At 55.2% G+C, this 10,241-nt stretch overlaps 1 protein-coding gene across 1 annotated transcript; it reads right to left on the reverse strand.

Annotated features, from left to right (window-relative positions):
* Positions 1–550: 550 nt before the first annotated feature.
* On the reverse strand, positions 551–5,036 carry HMGB1 (high mobility group box 1). Its single transcript, XM_075562813.1, has 5 exons — positions 4,890–5,036; positions 3,038–3,205; positions 2,660–2,805; positions 2,046–2,220; positions 551–1,202 (listed from the first exon to the last, which is right to left on the reverse strand). The coding sequence occupies exons 2-5, from the start codon at positions 3,185–3,187 to the stop codon at positions 1,026–1,028; spliced, it is 648 nt and encodes a 215-aa protein (XP_075418928.1). The 5' UTR covers positions 3,188–3,205; positions 4,890–5,036; the 3' UTR covers positions 551–1,025.
* Between the last annotated feature and the right edge of the window lie 5,205 nt (positions 5,037–10,241).

Genomic DNA, 10,241 nt, shown 5'->3' on the forward strand with positions numbered 1-10,241 from the left:
TTCTGCAAGGTGGCAGAACTTTCAGTTGGATTAATAATGGATCTTAACAGCACAGTGCCAGCTCAGACAGCCACGCTTAAAGGCTTTGAGTCTCTATAGGGTCTAACGACTTGAAGCCCGCAGCCTTGTTTTAAGTTTATGCTCAAGGTGAGATACCTCTATTCTCTTGAAACTTCAACGCAAGAATGTGGAGCACCCCCCACCCCCAAGTCGCAACTTTCAGAATGTTGGGTGTGCTTCGTCCCCTCCTCTGGACTAGACACTGGCCATTCTTCACTGGGACAATGTGAATGTAGAGGACTCAAGGCGTGGAGTTTGTGAGGGGAGAAGATAAGGCGGTCTTAACTCCCCTGGTTAGGACCCAACTGTGAGAGTAGACGGGGGATATAGAGGAAGCCTTTTAAAAACAAAAATCCAGCGGGCTGCATTGTGTTTAAGGATGGACAGTGTAAAGTAATTCACAGAACCTCAAAATGGACAAAAGCAAAAAGTCTAGCTTCTCCCACGCAGGAGAACGGAGGGCAGGCCTAGGAAAGGACCACAATACTAATAAAAAAAATGGTATTTACTTAGAAGCATTCAGAATGTCAACAAAACAGTTGCAACTTTTTTTGTTTTTGCAATTACAGAGTGGTATTCAGTTAACAGAACAACAATTATTTCGTATAAGCTGCATCATAGACAACTGAAGAGGAAAAAAAATGAAACAAAAAAGAACTACCATCCCCATATATAACTAATTTGTGCTGTGCACCAACAAGAACCTGCTTTAAATTTCCATGCCAATTTACAACCCCCATACTGTACCAGGCAAGGTTAGTGGCTATTGAAAAGACCACCAGGACAGGGCTATCTAGAGACACATTCGGTAGTGTGTTAACTATACAAAAAAAAGACACTGTACAGTTTAAAAACAAATCTTACACAGCCTTACATTTCAATTTTTTTTCTTTAAAAGGAGTGAGTTGTGTACAGGGGGGTTAAATGCTTTATAGACAAGAAAAAAAAACTGCGCCAGAACCAACTTATTCATCATCATCATCATCTTCTTCATCCTCATCTTCCTCGTCCTCCTCCTCCTCTTCATCTTCCTCCTCATCTTCGTCCTCCTCCTCCTCCTTCTTTTTCTTGCTTTTCTCGGCCTTGACGACTCCCTTTTTGGCAGCATCAGGCTTCCCTTTAGCCCGGTACGCGGCGATATCCTTTACGACGGGAGACGGGGGAAACAGAAAACTTTATCTTAAACATAAAGGGCGCAACGCAAGAGCCCACTTAGTCCCCAAAGCCCACCCCCCATGCTGTAGACCCCAAAAACCAGGACTTTCAAGGTACACACAAAAACACCACAAAGGTAAATTAATTAGCAACCCCCCCTCGTGTAACGGCAAGGTCGAGTATTTGCCAGGTTCTGCCTCGCTGATGTGCAATTGCCCACGACAGCCCTACTCCGGTCTATTACAACCAGACGCAGGGCCTTTGATGAAAGGGTAGACGACACTGCCACCTTCTGAACGCAAAAAAGTAATCTACAGGTTTGCAGTGCCAGCCTGCAATCTCTCGGAGATAAGAGCATCTTCGGGAAAATTAAAAAAAAAAAAAAGTATCTGCCAGGCACCATGACATTAAAAAACACCCCGAAAAGAAATTCATGGCTTGAAACAAAAAAGCTACATTTTCACAGCCAAGCCCAAGGACAGGCTCTAGCCCCAGCCGCTAATGTCGTCTAGCTCAAGATACCGGAAAACCTGTACCTTTGAGTCAAAGCAACTCTCAAAATTCCATCTTTTACAGAGCCTGGAGTACAGTGAACTGAAAGCATTAACAATTCACTGGGTCTGCAGCCTCCGTAAGGAGGTGATTAAGGACCACAGTAAAAATTACGTACAACGGACATTTAACTGTGCTCGCTAAGGTTAGACTATCCCCATCTCAGACCCTTCAAGCACATAAACCGGGGAATTTTAAGGAGGTGGCAAGGCCAACTAGTTACTGTGCCTCTCCCCATCACCCTACCAAGCCAAACCTGTGCGCGCGATGCGTCTCACCTTTTCATATTTCTCCTTCAGCTTGGCGGCCTTCTTCTCATAAGGCTGCTTGTCATCGGCCGCAGTGTTGTTCCACATCTCTCCCAACTTCTTCGCAACGTCCCCGATGGACAGGCCAGGGTGCTCACCTTTGATTTTGGGGCGATACTCAGAGCAAAACAAGAAAAAGGCCGAACTAGAGAGGAAACGGAGATTTGAAATTGAGATTTGTGAGTTCCCCAGACCATAGGTATTTGATACATAATACACATCCACCCACAGCCCACACCTGATCTCTCCCATGTTCTGGACATGCCAGAAAGCTGTGTATGCATAGAGTTCAACGAGGCCACTCTAGTCTACAAAACTGAGGATGATTAACTTTGAAGATGGAAAAAAGGAGACATCTTGCACTTCACAAAATGCCCCAAGCAGGGTGGGAACACACAAGTCAGAAAGACTGGTGGCAGTAGGCAAGTCTCGATGTAATCCAAATACCCTAGTGCCCGACGGGCATTTCATGGACAATCCTTAAGAGATGCCCCCATAAGCCATTTTGATGGCAAACTCCCAACTGCCTAAAATCTCTTCCTATTAAGACCAAAACAGACCAATCGGGCAGGCAAGCTACTTACGGAGGCCTCTTGGGTGCATTGGGATCCTTGAACTTCTTTTTTGTCTCCCCTTTAGGAGGGATATAAGTTTTCATTTCTCTCTCATAACGGGCCTTGTCCGCCTTAGCCATGTCTTCAAATTTCCCCTTCTCTTTAGCAGACATGGTCTACAAAAAGATCAGGAGCACATCAGAGAGATTATTGAAGTCCCAGTACATTATCCTGAAGTATGGAAATGATTCATACCAAGTACCAAGAGGCAGAATCCACTGGAAGGGAATGAGGGAGGGAATTCCAACATCGCCCCCCCCACCCTACTAGAGCAATGGGCAATTCCACCTTTTCAGGAGCCCCAAGAGCCGTTCTGCTTTGGTCTGGGTGTCCTTTAAGACCCCTTACCTTCCACCTCTCTGAGCACTTCTTAGAAAACTCTGAGAAGTTGACAGAGGCATCCGGATGCTTCTTCTTGTGCTCCTCCCGGCAAGTTTGCACAAAAAATGCATAGGATGACATTTTGCCTCTCGGCTTCTTAGGATCGCCTTTGCCCATGTTGTTATCTTTTTATTTCTGCAAGTCAAAAACAGCCAGATCTGTTAGGTTCGGCAGTGACCGGGTAGCGGCACGGGACAGACCAAGTCCTGGGTACGCAACACGGCTGGCGGGTGACATTCACCTCCTGCAAGACCAGACAAGAAAAAACGGGGCTGGGATGGCCGATTCCCGAAAGGAGGCAATGCCAAGGCTTAAAAAAAAAAAAAAAAGCCCAAACCAGAAAAGCCACCCCCGCCGCCCGCCCCAAAGTCCTTTTAGTCAGCGCCACTTCCAAAGTGGAGACACTGGTTCCGAGTGCTTTACGGAGCCGCCCGGGTCGTTCCCAACCCTCAGCTCACTGAGGCTGCAAAAAATGTGTATTTTTATTTTTAAAAAACAACCATTTTAAGCCCCGAAAGCGACGGCCAGCACACCCCAGCTGGGGAATCGGGGGCGCAGATCGCGAGGCGCCGGCTGCCCGGCCGGAAAAGTTTTGCGCGAGTCCCGGGCCAGGCCGCGGGCGGGCGCGGCGGCGGCTGGGGCTCGGCCTGCACGTCCGCTCGGAAGTTTCCCGAGTCGGCAAGGACGGGGGACAAAAGCCACTCCCGCGCGCGGCTCGGGCTTCCCCCCGGTTAAAAAAAAATTGTGTTTTTTTAAAATCGCGCCCCCGCCCCTCCCCCCGCGAAGGGCCCCCGGGGCGCCTGCTTCCCGACTCTGGAAAAGTTGGGGTGAAGTGCGAGGCGGGCCCCGGCGTGGAAGCGCCGCGCCTTCCCGCCACTTTGCCCGCCCCCCGCCCCCTCCCACCCCGGCGACTCGGGGCGCCCGCCGAACGCCAGGCCCCGGGGGCCCCCGCCACGTGCGCCCGCCCCCATTTTGTGGGCCCCGGAGGGCGCGGCGCCGGGGGAGGGGGGCGGCGCGGGCCCGGCGCGAAATGGGGGCGGCGCGGAGCGCGGAATGGCCGCCGCGTCTTCCCCGCCTGCGCCGCCGCCGCCGCCGCGAGCGCGAGCGAGCGAGAACATGGCTCCTTCCCTTTGTGTGTGTGCGAGCGCGAGTGTGCGGCGGGGGCGGGGCGCCTGCTGCCGCCGCCCGCCCGCCCGCCCGCCCGCCCCCGCGGAAAACGCGGCGCGGCGGCGACGCGAAAAAAAAAGTTGCCTCGGAACTGCCGCCCGCTCCCCCCGCGGGCCCGCCGCCTTGTTTGCTCGCCAGCCGGCAGCGCCAGCGCCGTCAGCCATGTTCCCGCGAGCGGGCGAGCGGGCGAGCGAGCGGCCCCCGCCCGCCTGCCCGCCCGCCCGCCCGGCTCTGCGGCGCTCGCTCGGCGGCGCGATGGCTCCGCAGCCGCGCGCCCGCTCCCGCCCGGCCCGCCGCGCGCGCCACGCCGCCGAGCGCTCGCCCCCCGCGGAAAGCACACTCGAGGGGGGGAAACATTTTTATTAAAAAATAAAAAAAAATTTTTTGCCTCAGTCAGCGCGGCCGGCGGCGGGGGAAACTCGTGGTCCGCGCTCCCCCGCGCGGCGGGCGGCCCCGGCCTCAGCTCCCCGCGCGGCGCGGGCTCCCGGCGCCCGAGGACGGGCTCGGTCCGCACGCAGGTCCCCCCGCGTCCCCCCTCATCCGCCTTTGTGTGGATCCCGGCCCGCCGGCGCCCGGCCGCGCCGAGCCCGCTCCGCCCGGGCCTGCAGCGGCCCGAGGCGCCTCGCCCGGCGCCGCGCGGCCCCCCACTCACCGTCCGCGAGGCACAGAGTCGCCCAGTGCCGTCCGGCTCAGCCTGGCCCGGCGCTGTCTCTATGGAGCTCAATGTACTGCAATGGCTGTGAGAGCGGGAGCCAGACGCAGCCTCCTCACTCTCTCCGCTCTGTAACATTACTCTCCAGCCAGCGCCGCTCCTATTGGCTACCGCCAACTCACCGGGCTCGCTCATTGGTCCGATCCCTCCCATTGTCCTGACCAGAGCCCGTCTGCTATTGGCCGTCTCCGGGGACACGTCACCGAGGATTGAAACAGCGCGCAAATCTGAATGTGTGTGGATGCCGGGCAAAGAGGCTGAGGCGGGAGAGGCAGAGGCATAGGCAGCAGCTGCTACGCGAAAGCAGAGCTCTATGGTGGCTGTGTGCATGGTCGAAACCCAGCCAGCCCCACGCCCGAGCGGCCGCCCGAGCGGGAAAGGCCTGGCTTCCCCGCCGGGGTATCCAACTCCCCGAGCAACAGAGACACCCGCAGACCTGCCCCCCCCTTCCTGCCCCGCGCCGACCCCCAAAACGGGCCGCTGAGAGGGCCCAGACTTTTAATGGACCTTCCAAAGGTGGGGCGACGGGGTGAGGCCCTGTCCCCCGGGAAGTGGGGTCTCCGCGAGTGCAGAGGGGCGAAGGCAGCCAAGCGTGGGACCCCCTCCACGGGAGAGCGTTGGGCTGCCCTGGAGATCCCCATAAAGGCCCCGCTTCTTGGACCACAAAATCATGGGATCCGACGAACCCGGGTTCAGACGGCCCTTCGGGGGATCCGGGGGCCCCAACGTCGGCTGGCTGAGCCCCTGAGGTCCGGGGTCACCCAGTCAGCGTTGGGTTTCAGCCTTTTTCTGCGTTTGATCGAGTTTCATGGCGTGTCTGGGACTTGGCATTTAAAGACAAAGCCCCGTCTGGCCTTCCTGGGATCAAACCGGGATTCCGTGTCATTCAAGCAGTTTGGATGGGGACACTGGAGGAGGGGACGTCCGTGAGGGCCTGCTGGAGTGAACAAACTCGCTCGAGACCGCATTTCTTTATTAAAAGGGGGGAAATAAAAAGACTCCCTCACCACACTGTTTGGCGATTTTATTGGACGTGGTGTGGGTTACTGGTATGATCAAACGAATCCTTGTCAGCCTATCTTCCCCTCCATCACACCACTTAGTGCATCCATGTAAGTGCTCTACGGTTACAGGAGGTGCTGGTATATGGTTACCCCGGAATTCCACCGAGGCAGTGCAAATGCCCCAAACCACAGACCCAGGCTGGCCTCTTCAGGCTGCAGAGGAAGGATGGGGTATCGCCCCATCAGAAAGATGGATCCGACCTTTCCAGAGCTGATGGTCTTATTTTGTCTCTCACCCTGCCCCTCTTCGGTTATGACACACTTCCCCCATTTATTTTTCACTCTTTAATGGTATGTTCATTTCTTTCTAAATCCACCCACCACACTTCCAAAAGTGTGTGAGAGTGAACTTGACTTTTTATACCGCCTTGAAGCTTGGATAACCTGCTATATTTGCTCAACTGTATTAAGACTGTACACTCCGTGGTCAACTGCATTTAACATACCGCATCTCCCCATCATCTTCTGGGTGGAGAGTACCCACCCCGCAGACTGCCAAGAACTCACTGCCTTCGAGCTCATTCTGACTCACAACGACCGCGCAGGCTCGTGAAAAAAGACTTACCTCGGAAAGAGGCTTGAAAGGGCACCCTGAACATGGTTTAAAATGTAAATAACGCTAGCCGTCCGTATAAAAGATGTCACCCCTGTGTAGAGAGATCCTGCTCTTTTTTGCTTGATTCCTCCGCCAAAGCGTGCGCTTTTATGGGGTGTATACTTCGGGCCGGCTTTGTCTTCTGCATCTGCATGCCCTGTTTTACAAAATGTACACGGCGCGTTTCAAAGGACAGCGTGAGGATCCAACCTGGACTGCTTGCACGTGGCGTCCTGGGGGTTGTTTGCACGGGGCCCGGGCACAACTTGTCCACCCTAGGGCCAGCGCGCGGTCACCGCGAGTGGGCTTCCATTCGGACGAGGTGGCATCCTGACGCGCGGGATCACGGCGAGCCAGGGGAGCGCCTCCGTTAAAAAAATGGAGGCGATCTTCAGGGCTGCCGTACAGATGAAACTTATTAATTTATTTTTTTAAGACAAATGTTTACAATGACTCCTCGATCCCAGGATTTAGGGAACCACCAGAGCGCCACATTTGGAGTTGTTCTTGCTATTTTAACGGCCTACGCAGGCCGGAGATGCGAAGCTGCTGAGCACCCCGCCCCCACCCTCCCACCCCGAGCTTTTTAAAAAAAAATAAAATTTCTAGCTTCAAACTGCAGCCATTTTTGTCCGCGAACATAACCCTTTACCCATTAGCAGCGGTTCCTTTCTAACCCCCTGCGACCCTATAGGACAGCGTAGGCCTGCCCAGGCTGCTGGTCTTTATGGAAGCAGACGCCCATCCGTCTCCCTCGGGTGGCTGGTGGGCTCGAACTACCAAGCTTTCGGTTTAGCGCCCCTACTGCGCCGTCAGTCGGATGGTGGTGCGTTTATTTATTCCCAAACACAACAGGGGCTGTGTAAGAAAATCGCCTGCGAACCTCTCCACTCGCGGCACCTTGTCTCTTGCATGTGTTCCTGTGGTCTGGGCAGAAACCGACAAGACACTTTTAAATGAACACGCTAACTCGGAGCCCCGAATCCTGCCAGCCGGATAGTCACCTGGTCGGGACACTGCGATTGCTTGTTGGGGGCCGACCTGCCAGTTCAGGCTCATACCACCCCCACGTGACAGAGCAGACCTGACCCACAGGGTTACCTAGGCTGCCATCTTCACCGGGCTAGCCAGGAAGACCCCCTTTCCCCCCCACCCCCTCCCACAGACTGAGTGGATCCGAACCCCAGTCTTCCAGTTGCAGTCAGGTGCTTAACTGTGTGTGACACCAGGGTCCTTTTTTTCAACATGCATCATGAACCAAATGCAGGCATATAATTTTCTTCCCCCCACCCTTCTCATTGCCATCAAGTAGCTGCGGAGTGACAGGGACCCCATAGGGCAGGGCAGAATTGTCACGGGGGGTGGGGGTGGGTGGGGGGGTGGGGGGGGTGGGGGTGTGTGTTTCAAAGATGGTAACTTTTCACCCACGGAGTAGAAAGCCTCTTTCTTAAGCGGCTACTGGTTTCTAACTGCTCACCTTCTGGTTAGCAGCTCCACCACCTGCTCCGTGGGAGACACACAGGGCTTTCTACTCCCACGCAGAGGCACCGTTTGGGAAGCCCACAGGGCCAATTCTACCCTGCCCTAGAGGGTCGGCATGGACTGCAAGGCAGTGAGTAGGTGAGGGAGCTCTCTCCGGGAAAGGGTTGGTGGTTTCAAACCGCTCACCTTGTGGGGAGCAGCCCAGAGTGTAACCCACTGCGCTACTAGGGTTCGCTCCACAGTAGGTGCTCGGCTGATGATCAAAGTTGGCAGTTTGCACCCACCCGGCCATTCTGTCGGAGAAAGCCCTGGGGAACTGGTCACCCTCAGAGGGACAGCTTACGACACCGCTGGGGGCATTTCCATTATCTCATGGGGCTGCTGCCAGTCAGAATCTACTGGACACCACCCAGCATCCAGGAGGGCAAGGCGATGCCTTGTGAGCTTCAGGCAGTGATGGACAAAGGCAACACTGTCTTCTCCGGCGCTGCCTCCAGCGGGCTTTTCCACTGGAACTCCGGCGTGAACCAGGAACCTCTCAAGAGCTTTGGTCAGCCTCTCCTTGTGTGTCCCGTGTGGCAAGGAGGCCTCCGGGCAAGCTGTGTGCCTTCCCTGGGTTTCTTCTGGCCTCCAAGGCCCAGCTTCTGGGACGGAGACCCGGGTGGCCAACCTGGCAGCCAAGATCACCACCCTAGGCACACATTTAACCTCTTCTCTTTCTTTTTCTTTCTCAATAGAAGACAGAGGAGAGGGGAAATCAGGGGAGCATCCAGCTTTTCCAACTCCAGACCAGAAGCCGGGAGACTTGCATTCCAATCCTAATTCCGCCCCACGTGGGCCTGTGGCTGTCCCCGGCGGATCCCCTATCTCCTGATTTGTGGCCACATGGGGAGGTGAGAGGAAGAAGAGAACCAGAGGGGACCGAGGCCGGGTGGCTGGCCTACGTGGAGCAGGTGAGGGGCCCGTTTGGGCAGCGTCAGGACTTCGGCCTCAGTGTTCCCATCTCCTGTCAGAATGTGGCCACCGCTGGGTGAGTCCGTGGCAGCATGGGTGCCCATGATGGCAGCTAATTTATAACATCATCTCTCTGTTGGTGCTGTCGGGGACTGTGGACTCAGGTTGTCACTCCGAGTGACCTCGCGTGACGGCGTGGGGACTGCCTTCCTAAAGTGTCCTTAGCCTGTGGTCTTCATGGAAGGACCACTGGTGGAGCTTTGGTTAAGTGGTTGGCTGTTGAGGTGGATGGTTTAACCAACCCAGGGGCTCTGTGAGCGAAAGATGGGGCAGCCAGGCCCCTCCTCCACTTCCCCCAAAAAAGATTACAGCCTTGGAAACTCCACGGGGCCGTTCTGCTCTGTCTTACTGGACTGTTAATAAGGAGCTCTGGTGGTATCAGGGGTTAAGAGTTGGGCTGCTAACCCTAAGTTAGCAGTTTGAAACCACCAGCGGCTCTGTGGGAGCAAGACGAGGCTTTCTACTCCCATAAAGATTTCAGCCTCAGAAACCCATCAGGGCAGTTCTCTCCTGATCGACGGAGTCACTGAGTCAAAATCCACTCCATGCCAGTCAGTTGAAGAAGCGATCCGGTTGCTACAAGTTGTAATCAACCGGGCTGTTTAGTTTTGCCCTTCATCTTTGACTGGTGCAAGCCACCAGATCTTTGCCCATGGGTGCCACTGGGGGGGGGGGAGGGGAGGCTGGGGTTGAACCACCAACTTTCCAATGAGCAGTCAGGCATTTAACTGCTGCGGGACCAGGATCCTCCCCTATGAGTGCTGAACGTCTGTCTCATCTTTCTCCTGGGTGACCCGGCAGAACGTGGACGTTCGTGAACGGTATCATCACTATCACACCTGAGTGGGATTTGGGTGGAGACGGTCACCAAGAGTAGGAGGAGCACACGGACAGGGAGCTGTCGGATTCAGAAAAGGGCTTGGGAGGAGGGATTCCACTGCCCGTGTCAGATGGATCTCGGCTGGAAGCAGAGAAGGCCAGAAAGGTGTTTATCTGTGTGTCGCTGACTGTGCAAAATTATCCAGTTCTGTGGATCACAACACATTATGGAGAACGTTGTAAGGAATGGAGATTCCAGAACACCTGCTCACTCAGAACCTGTGTAGAGGCCACGAGGTGGTAGTTTGCCCTGAACGA

Source organism: Tenrec ecaudatus, chromosome 11 (genome assembly GCF_050624435.1).
Source record: "Tenrec ecaudatus isolate mTenEca1 chromosome 11, mTenEca1.hap1, whole genome shotgun sequence".
NCBI classification, from domain to species: domain Eukaryota; kingdom Metazoa; phylum Chordata; class Mammalia; order Afrosoricida; family Tenrecidae; genus Tenrec; species Tenrec ecaudatus.

Bases quoted from the DNA above. Each gene is read 5' to 3' on its own strand.
- HMGB1 (XM_075562813.1), bottom strand. From the start codon at position 3,187: ATGGGCAAAGGCGATCCTAAGAAGCCGAGAGGCAAAATGTCATCCTAT. The intron at 2,221-2,659 runs GTAAGTAGCTTG...TTTCCTCTCTAG, and splicing joins AATGCACCCAAGAGGCCTCC to TTCGGCCTTTTTCTTGTTTT. The intron at 1,203-2,045 runs GTGAGACGCATC...CCCGTCGTAAAG, and splicing joins TGAAGGAGAAATATGAAAAG to GATATCGCCGCGTACCGGGC.